Source organism: Nelumbo lutea, chromosome 1 (genome assembly GCF_056320005.1).
Source record: "Nelumbo lutea isolate HS-2025 chromosome 1, American lotus-T2T, whole genome shotgun sequence".
Taxonomy (NCBI): Eukaryota; Viridiplantae; Streptophyta; class Magnoliopsida; order Proteales; family Nelumbonaceae; genus Nelumbo; species Nelumbo lutea.
The window spans coordinates 115609748-115631189 of NC_142684.1; the positions used below are offsets into that span (position 1 = coordinate 115609748).

Below are 21442 nucleotides of genomic sequence, written 5' to 3' on the forward strand. Positions count from 1 at the left end.
AGTTACTGGGCATACAGGTATCATTGACCAACATTTTTGAGCTTTTTGTGGAGCTGTTTCCATAGTTTGAGGGAATGTTGGGCTGTTAGTCACTAAATTCGCACGGCAGTTACAGGTCGCCCGCGGGTCTCGTGGTGCATGATTCGGTGAACTGTTTTTGTAGTTTCGGTAATGGTGCTAGATGGTGCGTGGGACGGTTTCGGCGAGCTGTCATTGTTGGTGGGCTGAGCTCACCTCAGCTCGGTTGTGCTCCTGTTATAAGCTGCCACATGCTGATCTGGCGAGTTGTTTTACTGAGTTGGACGCTCTGTTGCTGACAGCGTCTACGTGTCCTCCGTCAAGTGGATTGACCAAAATGCCCCTCATCACCTCTCTTATCTCCTTTAGCAAAAATGACTGTATCATCTGCATAAAGACTATGGGTAACTTTCAAACACCCTTGAGAGAGGGCATAGTAAGAGACATAACCATTGTTGAAAATAGCTTTCAGCCCTCGACTGAATACCTCTTCTGCAAGAATGAAAATAGCCTGAGGGATCGAGAACTGTCAACCAGAGAACCAACAATTACACATTCATGAAATTCAGTTCATTTTGTCGCAGGCCTTAGCCATATATCCTGTTTAAATTTTACATTTCCTCCTTTAACTTTTCTCTTTAGATCAATCGCCACTTCTTGAACTACCCCAATATAATACTGTCACTTATATTTCTACCTTTAACATAAGCACCTTGTTCAGATGAAACCAATTTTGGTAAAATAATTGAGAGTGTCTCTGTTAATAATTTCGAAAAAATCTTATAGCAGAACTTACATAAATTGATAGGCCGGAGAAAGACCTTAGGGGTTCTCTTTCTTCGGAATCAAAACAATAAAGGTAGAAGTATAACAGAAAATCTCTGAGATAGTATTGCAAACATCGTTATGGACAATATCCCAACATTTCACAAAGAAAGTACCACCAAACCCAAAACTGTAGATATTATTAATGCATTTGAAATTTCCTAGTATATGTGTGCATGTTTTAATATTTACACCGTAGTCATGTACTGTTTGGGTCTTGGATGATATGAACTTTGGGTCCTACAACTGTCGAGTGTGAGTCTCATTTTCTGATGACCGGGACCCGTTAGAGTTGAATGACAACCCATCTTGACTCAGCCAGAGTTGAATGACTGCATTCACTGGGGCCTGACTACTGGGTGTGGGGGAACTAAAACTCGAGCAGAAGGCCAAGGCTAATAGAAATCCCATCAATCCATCATGCCGTGCTTTTGGTAAAAACTAGCTAAAGAGGCCAAGGGGGGTCCTGTGTAAACTGTAAAGCCTAAAACCAAAAAGACCTGTCGGCCGGTACTGGGCTTTGCAGTTTTGCAGGCCTCTAACCGTAAGGATAGAATAAAGATCTCTCGCTAAACCCAAGTGGAGGTGAAGGTGGAAGAAAGGACTACCACTGTCCATTAATTGAGACACGCCACACCTTTCAAAGTGGGATCGAGCTAGTGACAATTGAAATTATATTAGCCTTTGCCTCAGCTATCTAGCTATGATCCATCTATACGGTAAAAACAAAGGCTGCTTACCTCTTAGAATTGCATTTCAATTCGATGACGACACGTTTTAGACACTTTCAACTGTTTCTTCTTTGCTTTGCCTTTTTACCTTTTAACTTCCAGCACCACCCTCCTCCTTTTCTGGCTCGTACCATGAAAATATATGGAATTTAGATTACAGAGTTGTTTACTGCCTTCCATGGAAGTATCATTAGCAGGGCCTGTTATTGGGACCAACTCACACTACCCAGCAACCAGCATTCATTATTAAAGAAAAGCAATAAGTCAAAAGAATTTCGATGCTTTCCCTTTACTAGTTAGTTGCTACTTCATAACATTAGCGGTGGTGCCCCGTGCAGAGAGAGAGAGAGACGAGGTCCACGAGGAGGAGGTGAGCTGATGCAGATGCTCCCTAAACCTATACGCCCCGACATACACATATGGGTTTGAAATGAGCTTATTGATCTCGACGACGTCGACTGTTTATGAGATGGAATGATTTAGGATCATCCATCCCTCAGGTCGGCAAAACTAGATAGCTTCCTGAATATAACCATATATACCATGGGAAAGAGGTTTGAATCATCGTTGCGTCAGCTCTTTACGTACGTACATGTGGAAGTGGGTCCCATGTATCAATCTGACGTGGTATATCATAATTGGCCCAGTTTTCTCGGGTTCCTTTCAATTGGTAATGGATGGGGAAGTAATAGCCAGTGGGTGGAGCACTAGGTTTTAGTGCAGACTGAAGAGAAGGGGATCGAGGTGAAGGTTTATGTTATGATGAGATGGGTGAACGCCTCAGCCTTCTTTTCAAAGTAGTAGTGACTAGTGACTAGTTAGTGCGTGCATGTATCATGATGGGGGGTTTTGAAACTAAACCAGGAAGTTGTGGCCTTGTGCAATCCGGAGGAAAATGGAAGCAGGACTTAGCCAGCCAACTAGCTGTGTCATATGTAAACACTAAACAGGAAATGGACCGGTTTTGGGTTAGATCCATTTAAATCAAAATAAGATATTGAATTGGATCAGTTCAGATTAATGGTCCAAAGTATTTAATTTAATAGATTGGATCAAACATGGTTCATATTTAATGGATTTATATTGGGTTGAGTCGGATTGAACCGATATCTAATTCATTGATAAAAGATAAGAATACAAGTGTCAATGGTCCTAAGTATTCATCATCAGATTGAATTAGACCTGATCCATCTACAATGGATTCATATTGGACCAAATCCGATCCAATTGACACTCCTACAAGATAGGGTTGATCTATTGGAAGCAAATTTTCCAAATAAAATAAAAAACAGTTTGAATGTCCCCTCTTTCAATTCATTTGCATGATTCTATTCGATCACTTGTTTATTGCACCCCATGTGCGCCTTTTTAGCTCCTCCACTAGCGCAGCTGCATCGTTGTTCCTAAATCTTGGTTGCACCCCTTCAATTTTTCTATTTTCATCTTTTCTATTTTTTTTTTAATCTACTATATATAATAGGTTATATTTTACACAGTTTCATTAATTTCTGCCAACGCAAGCCTATAGAAATATAAATATAAATTCATGGACATACCTAACAACGCTACATTAATACATTCATAAGTCATAACCCAATGGCCTATATACAAAATATATAGTCGTAAGGGGGGAATTCGGCAACATGAGTTGTTGCAACTTACAACTGTGTTTGCTATTATCATTGTGTGTTGTCAAGCATTTGAAATTCTGGAGTTGTTGTGTGGATGTCTTGATTGTTCCTCCATTTTAAAACCAACACTACTTGAGAGTTCTGACGTTTATGAATTGACCTATTTAACCTAGATGAAGAAGATTAATGGTTCAACATCTGGATCAGATTTTAAAAAGATTGTTTCTTACTAACTTTTTCAATGTCCTGCTCAAAAAGTTGCAGAATTAGAAGGGTAAATCATGACCGATGTATTGTTATGTAACATAAATGTAATGTTGTCAAGACAAAAGTGAACTAAAGTATAAATTTATCCTGAACCCGTATTTACACTCTATTTATATTATTACCAAATGCAGAATAAGAAAAAAATCGTATATCTTACAGTACAATCTGGAAAAATAGAACAGTAAGGTTTTTGATAATAGAGGAGCCCACCTCCCATTATTCTTGAAAGAGCCTCAGCTTGTTTTCTAACTTAAAAACAAAGCCTCCAAGAAATAAAGGGTACCGAACCTACACAAATCATATGTTAGATATTATATACCTTCGAATTCGGGTATTGATGCTACTTATAACTCAAATAAAATGTGCTCGGGTGCTGCCATTGCTAAAGATTATATTGAGAGAGTGTTGGATTATAAAGCCTACAAATTAGGAAATTAATTCCTCATCTAGTGGAAGTGTGGATTGCTTGGAAAGCCCACAATTTGGCTTTGAATTCCAAAGAATTCCTGGTGATTATTTCTTGTTTAAAAAAGAAGGTGGAGCCCCCATGTAGGGAGACGTTGCTTACCATAGGACCTTTTGCGAAGCAAATCAAGCAGCGGAATGGTTGGCGCACAAGGCTCTCGCATTGGTACTTACTTTTTTTAAAATCTTTTCCCATATCTATGTTAAGGACAACCAAACACCATAAAAATAGAAAATTTCACCGTATCATTTGTTTTGTTTTCCTTCATTTTAGGTGCAACGAAATGGAGCCTTCTAAAAACTTAAAAGTGAAAAGAGAAAAAAAAAAAAGAAAACTGCATCACTTTAATAAAATCTCTCTCTCTCTCTCATCGATGAGACTGAATTAAAAATTTCGATTAATTGAATCGATCAGCTCAGTATTTTTGAAAAACCAAAGGTACTAATTTGGTTCGGTTAATCAATATAAAAAACCAATGGTTAATCGAAAACTGATAGGTATACATATATATATATATATATATTATAAATGAATACATATATATTATATATAAATATATTTATAATATACAATATATTATTTATTTATTTATAAATATAATATTATATATATTTCTCATCTTTTATCATATATTTATATATTTATTTATAATATATTATAAAAATAAAAAAACCAAAAAATCATTGAACCGAAATAATCAGCCAATTAACCAATTGACTTGGGTTCAGTTTTGGTTATTGTTTATTCAAAAACTAGTACTACCAATTTGATTTAAAAAATAGATCTACCAACCGAACCATGAATAGCCCTATATGACTCTTCCTTCATGTCATGTGGTATGGGAAAAACTTTGGCTGTTAGGATGCAGAATTCTGAATTCTAGCCCCCCCTTCTGCTAACCACCCCCTATAAACCACATCCAGCCCGTGAATTTAGCATTAATTCACGGTCAGGATGCATTCCCCCGTACTTTGGGGGCTATAAAATTCTGATATAGGCTGATTGGTGATTCTCCCAAAAAAAATAAGGCTATATTACTGAGAACTTTTCTGGAATATTACCATAAGAGTGAGGAAAATAGTAATTGCCCTTATTTCTTTTTGACCAAAACCCAAAAACGCTCTGTAACAGGTAACACCGTAACAGCATATGCTGTTGGTCGGTTGGCCCCCAACAGCCAAAATTATCCCTGTGGGCTGTGGTATGTGCCCAAAAGGCAAAAACATCTGAATGCTTAAGTTATGATATGAACATCCCAAGTCCCAACCACCATCTTTTTAACTTCAAACCTAATTTGGTAAAGACTGAGGGTATTTTTGTCATTTGAATCGTGTATATTTCTGCTTGCATTAGTAAACTGTAAGATTCCAATCTTACGGCCTAAAACTACTTTATTCTCAGTTGGACTTGGACACCATCACGGCATCACGAATGAAACAGGAAGCTTCTGATGCCGGGAAGGGAGGTGGAAAAAACAAACTAAACTGTAAATAGCGAAAAACCGAAAAATGGGGAATCTGAGAGAGACAGAGAGGGCGTGGATACTGGATAGATGAGTGAGAGGAGAATTTTGTGCGGAGCGAGGGACTTTTTTTGAAGACTCGCCCCAATAAAGCAGAAACATTCCAAGCTGGTAAAGTTAAAACCACCCCCACAACCCGCCTTTACTTTTTCTCCAGTTTGCTTTTTACAAGAATTAAAAATAAAAAATAAAACAGCACTCATCAATGTATCTCTGTAAAATCTCCATTCTTGGTTTCCTTGATGCTTGACATCGGAGCTCGATTCAATCATTAGAGACACTCGTGGAGAATATAATGGATGGAATTTCTTAAGCTGTTGTTGCTATGGGTTTCCAGATCCTTGGTTCGGGTATTTAGAAGACCCATTTCATAGTTAACTGGTTCTACATATCTGCGTCTCGGTTCCTTCTCTCTGTCATTCTCTTTTCATGAGATTTTGTGAGATACCCTATTAAAGTCGATTATGGGGAAGAGAGGAAATAAGTTGTTTCTGAATTTGAATGCCTTCTCTACCGTTTTTTGAATGTCCAAGTTGCTGTCTTAGACAGTGGGTGAAAGGTTTCGTAGAACTTTTTAGATTTTTTTTTTTTTTTAATTTTTGAAACTGCACTGTTTTTATTTTTCGGCAAAGTTCATAATTTTCATCTTCGCTTTCTTGTTGCAGAGATATTAGTGCATTTTGGATTTGGGTCTTCTGGTTTTGATATCTTTTATGCTTTTAATGGCAACCCAGTTTAGACTTGGTCTCTTTTAAAGTTTCTATAGGTTTCTGCATTTTGTGAGGCACCCAATTGGGGATTAGAGAGGAGACGACATTGCTTGTGAGCTCTGTATCCTGGTTCTGAATCTTGATATTTACAAATTACACATAGTGAGGAAACTAAGTGATGGTTATAAGGGAAGTCGAGTAATTTTGGGCTCGATATCCTTGATTTCATTCTTAATGTTGTTTGTCGTCTACGCTGTCATAAACACTTGTTGAATATGGCCGAATTTAGAGTTGCAAGAGTTGAACAAGGTCATGCCAAGATTAGGAATGTCCCCATTGCCGTAACACCAGAAGGTTTTTGGTGCTGCCCTTCTCCCGTCGTGTTCCAGAAGACCCTCAAAGCACAAAATCCTCAAAACAAACCCAAACCCTCCCCTCAACCACCCAAAACCTCTGTTCAGAAGAAACAAACGCCTCTTACCGAGAGAAAATCGGCTACTCCATCAAGATCAAAAACAGTTTCTGATGATCAAAGAACTGTAAGCTCTGATACTGCTGTTGCTAGTCCACCTGTGGTTATTGAGAGAGTGCCAAAACCCAATACCGAGACTTTGCAACGGAAGGTAGCAGTTGAGTTTGGTGAACCTGCAACCAGTGATTTGAAGGTGGTTTTATCTGGGAAGCAGGGATTTTCTGTGAAAATGAGTGTTCACAAGAATGTGCTTGTGGAAAATAGCAGTTTCTTTGCTGAGAAGTTGTCTCAACAAGAGTCTCCTTTGACCTGCCTTGAACTTGGTGACTGTGAAGATGTGGAGATCTATGTGGAGACTGTGGGGTTGATGTACTGCAAAGAAATGAAACAGAGGTTAATCAAGCAAAGCGTTTCACGAGTACTCCGTATTCTCAAGGTACTCTACAAACAAACCTTTCAGTGAACCCTCTTTCTATCTTTGCATAAAAATTTGAGCTTTCATGCTATTATCTTCCTTTCCATAACCAAAGTTCATTTAATCTTTCTTCTGTTTTTTGAGTTCAAGTGAAATACCATAATTTTGGAAAAGTTATTGTTGATTGACCTGTTACCACCACTATTCACTTTTGAAATTTTAAGCGCTTCTGTTCTGTTAAAATGAGTGCACTGGATCTTTTAATGGAAACAAAAACTAATAAAATCCTTGAAGGGCATCTGCTTGTAGTAGTATACTTCTATTAACTCCTATTTATATAGGACATTTTATCATTCTTATACTGAATCAATCTGTGTATTAATGATCAGCAAAAAGGATAAAAGAAAAAAAGATTAGTTATTGGAAGATAAATTCAACATGTATGAAGCCGTTAGATTAGGATTTTGCAAGAGAAATTCAACATTTCATGTGATATATCTTCTGGAAGTACATGTATGAGGCTGTTACTGGAACAACTATGATTATCTTTTCACTTTCTTTGGCTTCATTTCTAATCATACATCATCTCAACAGTGCTAGTGCATTTCTATACATCTATTAAATTTGAAATATTTTTCTTTCCTATATGGTAAAAGTGTATTAGATGATTAGAAGCATCAATTCTCTAAATTGATCAAATCTACACTGGAAACTCAAGCCTGAAAAGGTAAAATTGGTTGTTTTTCTAACAAGTCTTTCTAAGAAGTTTCCAAAGCTAACCAACAATACCACCTGCACATGTGTATGCATTGGGTTGAGGATGGGGGAAGAAAGTTATAGTTCAATTTGAACTTTCTATGAAGTTTCCAAAACTAACCAGCAATACCACCTGTGCACATGTGTATGCATTGGGGTGAGGATGGAGGAGGAAAGTTATAGTTTTTTTTTTTTTTTTTTTTTCTTTTGAATTTTGAAGAGATGAGTTTCCTATACACAACTATGATCCCCTGAGTGAATGGTGAGTGGATCAAGGTTAACGGAAATGGAGCCGGGACCATTTAGTGGTGTTTCTTGACTGATAGATGATGCTGGGGGACCCATGAAGCATAATATCATATATTTGATGATTCTGTAGAATTATCAATCCAAAATAAAATTTTTGAAGCATGCTTAGAGGACCTTAAATATTCTTATCATTTTAAGAGAACTGCAGCGGCTTTTTACCTTCCTGGAAGTATTAACTTCTGAATTAGTAAAAGGATCAGACACATGTTATTTTGTTATTTGGGGAATGATGAATACTGCCAACGATATGGAATTTAATCAGTGATTAAAAAGCAAAGTCAAGGCTAATTTGGAATGTAAACGAAGCTGCTTTATCATAAAAGTCCCCCCCTCCTGATGGAAATATAAATTATCTTTCTATCCCTCAATTATCTTTTTATGCATACATAGCATACAGGTAATATTATGTAGCTTTCTAACTATCCTTCTGAAGGATAAATTTGTAATCAAGGCCGTTGGGCTTGATGAGGCAAACTCTAGGTCTCTAGGCATAACATGGTGTGGGCATTGAAGTCTTAATGGAGTAACCATACGTGCTTATAAATGATCGGAATTAAAAACATGAAAAGAAAGAAAAAATGATTATGTATTTGTAGAAGCTTATAAAATTATATAGAGAATGCAATAGAAGTTTAACAGAATTCTGATTAAGATAACATTCATGCTATACTTAATTTTTAGTTCCTTTGGAGTCTTAGGTCATGGTGAAGCTCTTTCGTGAGTTCCGATTAAAATATTTTTTATCATTATGACACTTGGCATAACTTTCCCACCCAAAAGTTGCATAACTCATATACTCACACGTGTGCCTGCTTACATGCACTGTGCAGAGTTGCTCTATTATTATTCAGAACAATTTTCTGGAAGCCCTGTTACTTTGTCCAGTTAAGAATACAGGATCCACTTATTAGAATTACCTATAAAATTTCTTTGTTAAGGCGAATGAACTTTGTCTGGAGATCAAGTAATGTCAACCAGGATACAGTACAGTTGCAAAGTGTACCCAACATGATGGATCCTCCTGTTGCCCAAGGCTTGAAGAGCAACAGAACTAGGAGTTACTCTTAATGGAAGCATAATTATTTTTTTGTCTAAAGGGTAATTTGAGAAATACCTGAGATGACAAAGGAATTGGGCTAAAGCATTGTGCTAATAACAAGATGGTTTTAGTTTGTAAATTCATTTCCTGGATATGCTGCTTCATTTTATAGTTGTTTATGCTTTTAGAATGGGGTGCAAGGTCATGGAGGGCTATTGTGTTCAACCCATCTATTTGATATTTATATTTTTAACAAAATAACAACCAAGTAAACCTACATAAATTAAAATCTATAAGTGCAAAGTGTGCATGGATTATAAATATGCAAAAAAAAAAAAAAAAGATCATGGTAAGTTAACCTGCAGAATGCATTGTATAACATGCCGGATCATGGTAATTAGTGCCTCATCAGCATCACCCTGACATTTGCTACTGCGCCTTTTTGCACTTCTGCATCTGGGCTTGCTTTGTGTTCTTTTTTGATTATACTGAGGGATGATGCTCTTTCCTAGAAGTTGGGATATTTAGTTATGGAATCATGTTACAAGTTTGGATGAACAAGAACTGAGCAAAATAATTGACCTCTCCCAAGAGTTCTGTGAAAGACTGAATGGTCACCCCTGAGAATTTTAAACCTATGATGGCCAGATATGGATATTGACAGGTTACAGATACAGGAAACAAGATATGAATCTCCATTTTCTAGAATCCTCTATTCTGATATGGGTATGTGTTCCCAATTAGTATGATTATATCAGGATTTTATATCTAGTATTCAGTGTTTTTAAAACTGGACCGGACGGTCGGACTGGAAAAACTGGGAACCGGTCAGGTGACTGGTTCCGTTTCACCCCAAAACCGTTTTTTGGCCAAAAACCGTTGATTTGGTCAGCAAACAGCCAACCCGGGTGGTCGAACCGTCGATTTGGAAAATGGTTTTTGGCCTTTTTTTGTCTTTTATTTTTTTTTTTTAATTTTTTTGTCAGAGCAGGCCATCTGTTCGGACTGTTCGACCCTGGAACCAGACCCCAGAACGGTTCCTTGTCCAGTCCGTTTTAAACCTTGCTAGTATTTGAAGCAAGTATCATTTCTTAATATCTATATCTTGACAGTTAATTAAACTGCTAACTCATACTGATTTTTATGTAATGTGTTAATATATACCGTTTGACATATTTTAGAAGTATTAATGCTATAAACTCTACTCTAGAGTCTAGAAAGTGTGCATGTAGTATCCAGTGTGATATAGTATGCATTTTATTGGATTCCAGTACACCAGGCATGCACAGTTATCTAGGTATTATAGTTTTAAACTTTATAAGCTGTACCCGAAAAGGATATGGGTAGAAGTAGTAAGAAATGATTTAAGCACTAACAATTTAACAGTGAATATGGTTTTAAATAGAACGGAGTGGTGAAACAGGATTCATGTAGCCAACTCCATATAGTTGGGATAAGGCATGGATGATGATGATGTTGTACCTTGATCCACTCACTTGTTAAGAATGTTCAGGTGCAACCTGATTCAGGTTAGGTTGGACATTTGTCAAAATGCCAACGGGTCCAAGCCCAGTATAATTGAAATTCTTCAAATCAGGCAACCTGTCTTGTATCCCTCCCCTGATTGAGTGAAGTATTTTTTATGGATGATTACACATGCACTGCAGAAGTTTCCTGAGTGCTTATTGCCTAATCTCTTAACCAATCTTAAGGATTATTAATAAGAGAAGTCACAATGAGCCAGTTCTTTAGTCCTTTGTAGGTAATAACCAAGGAGAGCTTTCTTTATTTTGCTTTTGTATAATCAGACAACGTTTCTTTTCTACACTGCTAAAATTGGATGCTTATGAGGCATCGGAAATGTTAACAAACTTGCTATTAGATTACCATTCATGAATAAATTTTGCAGGTTGCAGAATTCCTTGGTTTCCACATGTGTGTAAAGTCATGTTTGGAATACTTGGAAGCTGTTCCTTGGATTGGAGAAGAAGAAGAGGAAAAGGTGGTCTCATCAGTCTCACGACTCCGCAGTGATGGTATCAAAGTCACCCCAGTATTGAAAAGGGTGTCTTCTGATATCTCCAACCCCCCTAATGATACACTAGCACACATAATGGAACTTGTTCTCAAAAGCAATGAGGAGAGAGGTCGGCGTGAGATGAAATCCTTAGTATTAAGGCTCCTCAGGGAGAATAACAAGCTTCCTGTTAATAGTGGTGGTATAGCTGACATTTGCAACGTAAATATATATAATTCATGCCGAAACTGCTTAGATTCTTTGTTGCTTCTTTTTAGGCAAGCTGCAGATCCAGGATTTACTGATAAATCCATGGATGGGAAAGGTTCTGTTGTGAAGCAGATAGCTCTAGAGGCTGATAATCTTCTATGGTTGCTTGAAATATTAGCTGATAGGCAAGCGGCTGATGAATTTGCATTGATATGGGCCAGCCAGCAAGAATTGGCAACCTTGCATTCAAGGCTGCCAACAGTGTCTCGCCACCTTATTAGCTGCATCACGGCAAGGTTATTTGTTGGAATTGGAAGAGGGGAGATCCTTCCATCTAAGGATACTAGACTGCTGTTGCTACAGACATGGTTACAGCCATTGATTGATGACTACAACTGGTTACAGCATGGTTGCAGGTCATTTGATAGGAAAGTGGTGGAGGAAGGAATGGGGCGGACAATACTGACACTGCCACTAGAAGACCAGCAGAGTATCTTACTTTCATGGTTGGGAAGTTTCCTCAAAGCAGGGGATAGTTGCCCCAATCTTCAGAGGGCCTTTGAGGTCTGGTGGAGGCGGACTTTCATCAAGCCATTCACAGAAACGCAAGGAGACCTTGTTCAGTCAGAAAACTCAGTGGCATCAAATACGGACGTTTTATCATAAAAATCTGTGGTGGTCATGGGGGCACTGACGTATGTAAATTTCCAAGAGATTGTCTTACAGTGTGAAAGTGAAGGACAAAGATCTAATTCTGGGTTGGTTGCTTCATCAGGAACTTCTTCAAGGACTAATATTGGGTGGGTGCTTCCTTCTTGTGTAATTTCTTGTGGATTGGTGCTAACTGTAGCCATGTATGCATCTTCAACGTGTGTCTTTCTTGAAATTGATCTGTGAATTCTTCATTGGAATTGCTTATATATAAAATATTATTTTTTTCTTGAGTAAATGTTGTATGAGCTTTCCAAACAGGCATCAGGGTATCTACTATTTTATACGCCGACAAAACAGTGTGTGAAGAAAACACCTTTATCACAATGAAACATGTAATCCTGTAAGATTGATTGGTTTCTGGTTTCTTTTCCATGAAAAATTTGACTGTCGAACTTGGACAGCCTGGACTACCAACAGGGCTCTCCCTGCATGACTGAAAATTGAAAAAAATCTCTTGCCTTAGGAATCTCGCCGTTTCTTCAGATTTGCACCATAAAACCAAAATGGTCCATGCACTGCTCAATTGCACATGGCTGGTCTTTTCTCTCTTTTGATACAGGTCAATGTTCACGAGCAAACTGCAAATATCTCATCCATTAATGGGAGGTTGTTAGCCTTGCGTTTCTTTCCGATGATGATGGGTGCTAATAATGAAGCGTGTCCCAGGTCAAGTTGGTCCCCGTTGTAGAATCTGCCAAATGTTTTGCAGTTACTGGTCAACATCTCCCATCCTAGGCATGCTACTGCACTTTTTTTTTAACACATGGGTTTCATTCAAATATGTATACAATAATTCCAGAATCCAGCCTTGGCTTACTCAGCGTGAAAGGATAGAGTAAAATAGTTAACAAAGACAGATTAAATAAAATAAATTCCAACCATCTGCAAATTAAGCATTTTAGAAAGCTTGGTGGGTTTTTTAATTTTGATTTTCTATTGAGGTTTCTCGTCTTAGATGGTGACTATTGTAGCAACCTACTGGTTCTGGAGCATTTATGTGGAGTGGTTCCTTCTCCTTGGTCCAAGAAACCTCTTTTTGGTTGATTATTAAAAACCAAAAGAGAAGTTCGTCTTTAATATGTGGTGCCTGCCTTTTTCTGATGCACACTTCTGAATCGGACATATTAAGATTGTTCAAAATAAATAAATAAATAAATAAAAAGACAAAGGATTGATGTAATGTAAGGAAGGCGGGACAAACATATCACATTGTTGGAAGTGAAACATCAATTGGGTCCCCACTGAAAAGGTCTTATCAAGAAAATTTTTGTTAGAGATTATGACACTTGATTAAGAACTCTTAGAAATCTTCCTTTACAATCACAAGCCGGCCCGAAGCCTTTCTTTCTTCTAGTGTAAACATGAAGTGTGAATGAAATCAAGACAGAGACGACGGAGTCTGCTTTGCCTTGAGAACATGAAATTGAGGATTGACCTCGCGAGTTGCCATGAACAATTTGATGTGAACAAGTTATGAGAAAACGCTGGTGGGATCGATGATCCGGGGAGGCTTGCGATATCTGTCTTCTCCTCCATACTCTTAGACAGTACGTCAGTATCGAATCAAACCACGCAAGATAATCTGCCTACTATCGACCTACACCTACCTAAACTACATGAAAGTATCAGTGGATCGGATTTCATCCGAAAGTGTTTCTGAGACAAACGAGCTGTACTGGGATAAATAAGATTTTCACTCAACTTCTGAAGCCTGACTCAAATCAAAATTAAAAGTTAACAAATTCTAGTAATTGCATATTTGAGCGAACTACTTGTATCTAAGACAATGCACCTCTTTCTCTTTCTATCTCACTCATATTCATCAAGCCTCGTAAAGCAAGTCATCCATCCATGGAGTCGATGGCGAAGTTAATGGTTATGGATGAGGTGGTAATTTTCAACATCGATCCAAAATCCTTTTGTCCCGTGTCAATGCTCAAACCTAACACTAACAGAAGTTAGAAATAGGCCTCTTTTGTGGGTTGACTTTTCCTTGGGGTTGCTTCACCGCCAAAATGCACAAGTTTCCCCACTCCTGACGTGGCATTTTGACTCTTTTATGGTTACAGTCGCCGGATTTGTAGCAGTTGACACGTGGAAGTTTGACGACTGTTCAAAAGGGTTGCACGTCAGAGCGCTGTTGGCCACGGTTTTAATCCTACACGTAACACCCAAAAGGAGGGAGACGAGGGCAACCAAAAAGATTTCAAAGCGCAGCCATTGGTGACACCCGTCAAAAGATACACGTTAATTTAAATCATTCTCAAGTCTGCTTTGGTTTCCTTGTAAGCTTAAAGAGATTGGTCTAGTCTTCCCCTGACATTAGTCGGTTTCCGTTTAGACAGATAAAGGAGCTGCTGATATCGTAAACAAGATAAACAATAATAAGATCGATAGCAAAATGGGAAACTTGAGCACTGTTGTTGGTGATGGTGGTAGAAGGTATTTTTAATCAATTTCTTCTTTCTTTTTCTAATTTTTAAATGGGTTTTGTTTGTTTATTTAATCCTCCTCTTCCATCTCTAGTTATTTTATTAATACAAATAATCAGTTGTTGAAAACTTAATTAAAATGCAGAATGCACTGACCAACGGTATCAACCACTAATTATGTTGCTTCTATAATTAGTAGTAGAATCATGGAGGTGATAGTATGAAGGTTCTTTTGACTGTGCAGAGGACGTTCCGTGGTGAAGGAAAGAGTAGACGAGGCCATGGACACCACCCAAGTTGCAACGCATGGAGGAATAAAGACAGTTGGGGTAGAGCAGCTTTGCGACTTCTCGGGTAATTCAGTTCTTTGCATGAGCATAGTGACTTGGAACATGAACGGGAAGGTGCAAATAGATTTCATGTCTTCAGAGACGAATAAGCAAGAATTATTTCAGCTAGTTTTTATTTCATCACTTTTCCTTTTTTTTTTTCTCTTAATTTGCTTAAAGAAGAAAAGACAGTAGTACTATCTGCTCTTAGCTAGTGAGAATTGGTGGTGCTTATTTTGATGTTCTTGTGTGACGAAGGTCTCCGACGAGGATTTAGCAGAGCTCGTGGGTGATAACAGGAAGTTTGATCTTCTTGTGGTTGGCCTGCAAGAAGTACCACGATGCAATGTTGCTCAATTACTGCAAGAAACTTTGGCTGAAACACACAGGTATACCAGACCACCTTTATATACTTGTTTCCTCGCAGATCTCTCTCAACTTCGTCAGGTTGATTAGGCTATATATAATATTGTTTGGTTCTTGTCCCTACTGTTACTAACTGTTGTTAATTGTTATTATCTCATGAAACCATAAAGTATTCTAGGAAAAGCCATTATGCAATCTCTGCAACTATTTGTGTTTGGGCCTAAGAATTCCGAGCACTTCATCAATGGTGAGTTGCGTTTCCACAATCTCCGTCCATTTTGATCCAAATCTTGAGACTTACATTTGTTTCTTTTGTTTTTGTTTCAAGATGTAGGCATAAAGGTTGATAAGCATGCTCTTGGGGGATTTGGAGGATTGATCAGGCGAAAGAAGGGGGCAGTGGCAGTCAGTTTGAGCTACAAAGGAATCCGCATGGTTTTCATATCCTGCCATCTTTCAGGTCTGCTTTAATTTGTATTTCCCTTCATTGAGTTCTGTTGTTGTTTGAACAAATTAGAACATAGTTAATGAATTATGGCTTACTTAATAGGGCCGTCAATAGCGACGGCCAGCAAAATTTTGGCACTTGGCCCAATTTGTGCTCGAGCAATGATGGCGACAAAGTCCCAAGCCAGTCCAACGGATGTTTTACAAAGTTGCTGGTATATATCTGCCCTGAACTGGGTCTGCTTCAAATGAATCAAACTACCAGAAACTACCTCGCTTTCTTCATTAATGGCCCCATATGTGAATTCTCTTTCACCATCTCCACCTTGTGTATCCGGCCCATACATTTTCTTTGGCAAAATTCTCTTTCACCATTTCCACCTGCATGTGTTTGTTTGTCCAATATAAGCCCAAATGCTAGTAGTAGGAAGTGCCACTGCTGTAAACTCTGCAATGTTTATATATTGTAATGTTGCAATGGAGCCAGCCCGAAACCATGATTAGGAAGTGCTGAGATTGAGATTGCCTTTGGTCTGGCCCATATTGTAGCCCTTATTGCTCTGTATATCCTACAGACCATGCTAACAGTCCAATCAACACACTACAGCCAGAGGACTGTTGATTCCTCTCCTGTCTTCATCAGTGCATCCTAAACACTCAATCAATGCACTTAATTATTGACATAGACCATCAGTACCCCCCTTTTCTTTTGGTGATTGTGATTTTTGAACTAGGATTCAGTCCCTCTAACATGTAGGAACACTGAGATGTGATGCCATGCATTAAGCACCAGAGTCTTCAATTGTATGGAAAATTTTCCTTTTAAGTAGCATTTTTGTTGCAGTGACACCATGTATTGTATGTGTATGCAGCTCATGCACATAATGTGGAGGTGAGGAATTCTCAGTTCAGGCACATATCACACTCCCTCTTCTCCAAGAATCAGAATCCTTATGCAAGACCATCTCACATTACAGTGTGGCTGGGGGATCTCAACTACAGAATACATGGGATTGACATGCTTCCAGCAAAAGGATTGATAAAAAAGAATCTTCATGGTGTAAGTTCATATGCCATACTTTTTCTTTATTGTTAATGGATCAATTGGCATGTTTTTCTAGTTTTAAATACGAAGTCCAAACTAACGGCAGATAATATTTACCATATAGACACATTCTGATATGTTATGACAAATTTATATTGAGTATTGGTAAAAGGACGCTTTAGTTATTCCTCCTCTTTCTTGTAGCCAACCTAAATGCTATTGCCGGTGTACTTGGCGGGAAAATTTAGACCTCCATTTGGGACACCAAAACCCTCTCACTTTGTGTTCAGTTTAGGTCCAGAAAGAGCATCTTATGGATACAGATTGAGTTAAACAACAATGAAGACTTATCAGGAACCCATTCTCTTCTGTTCTCCCAAAACTCATCCCTCAATATGGCTTTACATATAAGAGGAAAATAATGCACTTGTAACTTGTGTTACATATCATCTTTCATATAACTTTTACAGAATCCAATAGGAAAAAAAATACAATGAAAACTCTAAAATCTACCACCATTAGTGATTCTTAGACAAACCCACTTGGTAATAATCACACTTCATATTGCATAGAGGTTTGGCTGTTCTGATTGACCCAGAAAAGACTCGTTTTGAGAAGTAATTGAAAGGTCTATGAGATATAACCTATGGCTTTTAATAACCCATAAGACATATTGTCTGGATATCTCAAAGAATTTCAATTAACATATACTCCATAATAGAAAGATATCATGTATTATACTTGCCAATTAGGATTCAACCCCCAAGTCACAGTAGTTGAACCTATGTCACTGGCCAGTTCAGGTGACAACAGAAACCTCCAAAACTTAATCTCATGCTTGTGTTGTTACTGCTATTTTGGAGGATGCAAAATACTCTCCAAAATTACTACTCGTGTAACTCATCCTCTAGCAAGAGAAGCAGAAACAATGTCTCTAAATCAATCCTGGTTTACTTAATCTCATGCTTGTGTTGTTACTGCTATTTTGGAGGATGCAACCATTGCAAACCTCCATCCTGATAAATAAAAACTCTGCCGCTAGACATTTATTCCAACAAGAAAAAAAAAAAAAAAACATGTATTCCATGCAGCCATTATAGTAAAATGGTGAAAGATAACAGTTAGATTCATTTGAAACCATTCAAGTTTAAATCCAATAACAACAATAGAGAAAAAAATTAAATCTTGTTAAAACATTTTAGTTTTGAGCAGATATGAACAGTTGAAACTGTGTTTATGTTATCTCTTTTCTTCTGTACAAAATTTATCCTACCTACTCATAGGCGGCGGAGACCTCATGCCACAAAATCTGTCCATAAATACATAAATACATAAATACAGGATAGTTTCTACATCAGTGCAACCATTTGTAATGTGCTCTACATTAATCTCGGTTACTAATTTTACAAACATTGATTTTATATTGAAAATTAATTGATGAGACTATTGTTGCATTTTTCTGTAACAAATACAGATGCTTACTAGCAAAGATCAACTGCTACAAGAGGCTGAAAGGGGACAAATATTCAATGGATACAGCGAGGGGACCCTGGCATTCAAGCCAACTTATAAATATAATATCGGAACTAACAACTATGATACAAGTTACAAGGTATCAATATCATGTTCTTCAAGATTCTTATATACTCTTCACTTTTTTTTTAATGTAAATTCCCTTTTGAGTTATTGTAAGTTTTCTTTTTTCTCAGGTACGAGTACCTTCTTGGACTGATAGGATCTTGTTCAAGATAGAGGAGTTTGGAAACGTCGATGCATCTTTACACTCTTATGAGTCAATGGACAACATCCATAGTTCAGATCATAAACCAGTGAAAGCTCATCTCTGTTTAAAGGTTCAAAAACTAGAACAATCTACCCCTAGCTAACCGGTTCTCTAACTGCTGACGAAGAGATGAATATGTCTTCTCTCTCTCTCTCTCCATATATGATCCATTGTACCACAGGAAGCAAGGACAAAAAATTTTCCTTGATGCTCTGTCCAATCGAGCTGACTCTTGGTTACTGAACTTATTTTTATTGTAAATAGTCTATTTGTGTTCCCCCCAACCCCCTGTAATTTGCTTATCTGATGATTATCAAATGTACACCAAAAAAGAAAGGCTTCGTTACCCATGTAAAGTTCCTTATATCATTGAATTAGTTCCTTAATTTATTATCAGAATTTATTTGGTATTCTATTTGAGAACAAAATGACAGAACATTATCAGAATTATACAATTTCTTGAGAAGTTGGGATTAAGAAGAGTCTGAGAGGTTGAGTTCAGTGTGCAATTCTTGAATGGTACGATAAATAACAGTTAATGGAGATTATGACAACTAATTAATCATCACCATTATCAAACCAATACCAAGAGATTTATTTAAAATTTTAAACCACCTGGACTTGGTGGCTCCTGGGGTGGTAAAATGAGAGGAGAAATGGCAACGGACAAGTAGGAAAATCAAATGGACAACTTTTAAGACAAGAGGAGACAATCTTAGAACCAGGGAAGCAGCGACCTTCATGATCAAAGCATGCATCTAATTTACCGATGGATATCTGAAATATTGCTTTTCCAACTTCCAAGGATGCATGGCCATTGCAAAGAATAAAGTTAATTTTGAAGGCTTTCGTTCACATCTATCACTGGAGCTCTTTTACCAAAAAAAATTAAAAAAAAAAATCACTGGATCTCCTCTAACAACCGTACAGGCAAGTGCAATTGACTACACAACCAGATGAAGTTTATACAGAGATAAAAGACTGCTGCTTTAAACTGACTATCAAAGGATTTCCCTCAGCGCTGCTGCCTGCTGGGATCCATTTAAGCAGTTCCTGAGCTGCATAGCTGTAGGAAGAGAACGACACATGCGTTTTCTATCCATTGAAGGTTGTCCTCAATCGAAAGGCCAACTTTCAAAGTGGCAATATTCAATAAATGATTACTCTAAGCGATCAGAGACTTTACAGTTATGCCATGTGAACACCTACAATTAATGAGAGTAGAGAATTAGAGTTTTTATTTTTTATTTTTTGCCTTGATTGCTGGTATTTTGGTGTAATCTGGAAAGTATATATACTTAGATGGTTGAGACACATGCAGATGTCATGAAGATCTGAATCAAAAGGCATGGCCATCCATTTTCAGGAAACACTCATATCATGAAGCTAAGATTAGAAAGAATCATTTCTCTTCTCTGCAATTCCTATTTACGTAACCAATAAATGGAGACTTAGGACCAAAGCCATGTTTTAAGCACTGGATCGATCTTTGTTGAAGAATTTTATTAATGGTCGGTCACAAATATTGATACCCGAGTGATCATATCCCCTCCGACAAATCCAGTAGATGAACTAGGGAGAATTAATTACGTACGCTCCATTGTTTGAGAAACCATATATATGGTCCATTCCATGGAGCTCATTATATATTATTTAATTGAGATAAAATGTTGCCATGCAAAGGAGGGAAGAAAATCTCTGGGATCACCACTGGAGGTCGCTGATGAGATACCAAGGTCGTTCCATGGAACTCATAAAGATTAAATTAAACAGTTGGGCTTTCCTCATTCAAATTAATGTAACTCCCTTCCCTCTGTTGTGGGAGAGACTGCCTTTATATTGCCATAGTTTCTGAAAGCATTGGTAATGTAGCATTGCCAATCTCTTGATTTCCTTTTACTCTGTACTAGATTAGATTAAGGGCGTATTGTTTGATAATAGCTGAAGTTAAACTGAATGACTTAATAATTCTTTGTCTTTAGGTGCAAATAAAAAATTATTCAGTCACCCAGTTCAGCCGTTATCAGTCGGCCCCAGTTATTATAACTCGCTGGTAAAAGAGCTATTCTTGGGTTTATTCGCTCAACACAGATAAGATGGGACCCAAGAAAAGACATGTTCCACTTTGTCTTTTAGTGTCGTTTCACGGGTCCCTTCATGAAAAGCTAGGATTGAAGTTTTCAAGAGGTGATTAAACTCGATGTTTACCATCACTATCTTCTTCTATAGGGATAAGAATAGGATTGCTAGTAAGCAGCTTTGCTAGTTGCAGTCTCAACGTACGTACTACAGAAATGGTGCAGTCCACGAAAAACATGCTAGAACCCTAGAAAAGCAATATCAAGTGGAACCCCAAGAGCCAGTCCGATACCCAGGATTGTCTGCTGGTAGTTTTCATTGGGTCGTTATGAGATGCATCTGAGAAGAGAACTCAGGATTGTCCTTCGCTTGTCATTGATTCATTTGATAAGACTGACACTGGTGCAACTAGGATAGGTCTGGCTTCAGCATCTGTTAATTTTTTGGGGATCCCGTGAGCGTATGCCATTCAATGTAAATTCTTCCTCTACAACAGATGACAGAATTCAATACCCAAATTTTTGCATGGCAAAAATCTTGTTCCTGCAGCATTAATTTACCCAATAAACCTCCTAGCACTTTGGGAAGATTGCATCCTACTCATCCCTTGGTAACCTGTTTGGGTTTCCACTAGAAATGAAATAGATTTATTGTATTTTTTCTTGCATATTATAGCTTTGGTTCAACACCTAAAACTGAAGCATTGGCCATTGATTTTTTGATACACAATAAAACATTGGAGTGATCAACTTTTCAACAACTTAAAACCAATTCAATTACATTATTTTTTTGGGGCAACAAGAAATGGGTTTATTCCAGGTGATTTTCTAAGTGCTCGTTTGGTGTAGTTGGGAAAATA

At 37.7% G+C, this 21442-nt stretch overlaps 2 protein-coding genes across 3 annotated transcripts; both read left to right on the plus strand.

The window, feature by feature from the left end:
• Positions 1–5447: 5447 nt before the first annotated feature.
• Positions 5448–12337, plus strand: LOC148876949 (BTB/POZ domain-containing protein At3g50780-like). 2 transcript variants are annotated; one of them, XM_088979067.1, is made up of 3 exons: positions 5448–5571; positions 6126–7078; positions 11071–12337. In XM_088979067.1, exons 2-3 carry the CDS (start codon positions 6446–6448, stop codon positions 12052–12054), a joined length of 1617 nt encoding a protein of 538 aa, XP_088835193.1. In that variant the 5' UTR covers positions 5448–5571; positions 6126–6445; the 3' UTR covers positions 12055–12337. The 2 variants fall into 2 exon arrangements, with proteins under 2 accessions (XP_088835193.1, XP_088835186.1); XM_088979060.1 differs by lacking the exon at positions 5448–5571 and adding an exon at positions 5847–6019.
• A 1952-nt stretch (positions 12338–14289) lies between these two features.
• 5PTASE11 (inositol polyphosphate 5-phosphatase 11) lies at positions 14290–18880 on the plus strand. The gene is made up of 8 exons (XM_088965826.1): positions 14290–14544; positions 14779–14938; positions 15122–15252; positions 15400–15476; positions 15558–15689; positions 16549–16736; positions 18196–18333; positions 18431–18880. The coding sequence occupies exons 1-8, from the start codon at positions 14504–14506 to the stop codon at positions 18605–18607; spliced, it is 1044 nt and encodes a 347-aa protein (XP_088821952.1). The 5' UTR covers positions 14290–14503; the 3' UTR covers positions 18608–18880.
• The last annotated feature ends 2562 nt before the right edge of the window (positions 18881–21442 follow it).

Coding starts and splice junctions, on each gene's coding strand:
- LOC148876949 (XM_088979067.1), top strand. CDS start 6,446: ATGGCCGAATTTAGAGTTGCAAGAGTTGAACAAGGTCATGCCAAGATT. Junction 7,079..11,070: donor GAGTACTCCGTATTCTCAAG/GTACTCTACAAA, acceptor TAAATTTTGCAG/GTTGCAGAATTCCTTGGTTT.
- 5PTASE11 (XM_088965826.1), top strand. CDS start 14,504: ATGGGAAACTTGAGCACTGTTGTTGGTGATGGTGGTAGAAG. Junction 14,939..15,121: donor CTTGGAACATGAACGGGAAG/GTGCAAATAGAT, acceptor TGTGTGACGAAG/GTCTCCGACGAGGATTTAGC. Junction 16,737..18,195: donor TAAAAAAGAATCTTCATGGT/GTAAGTTCATAT, acceptor TAACAAATACAG/ATGCTTACTAGCAAAGATCA.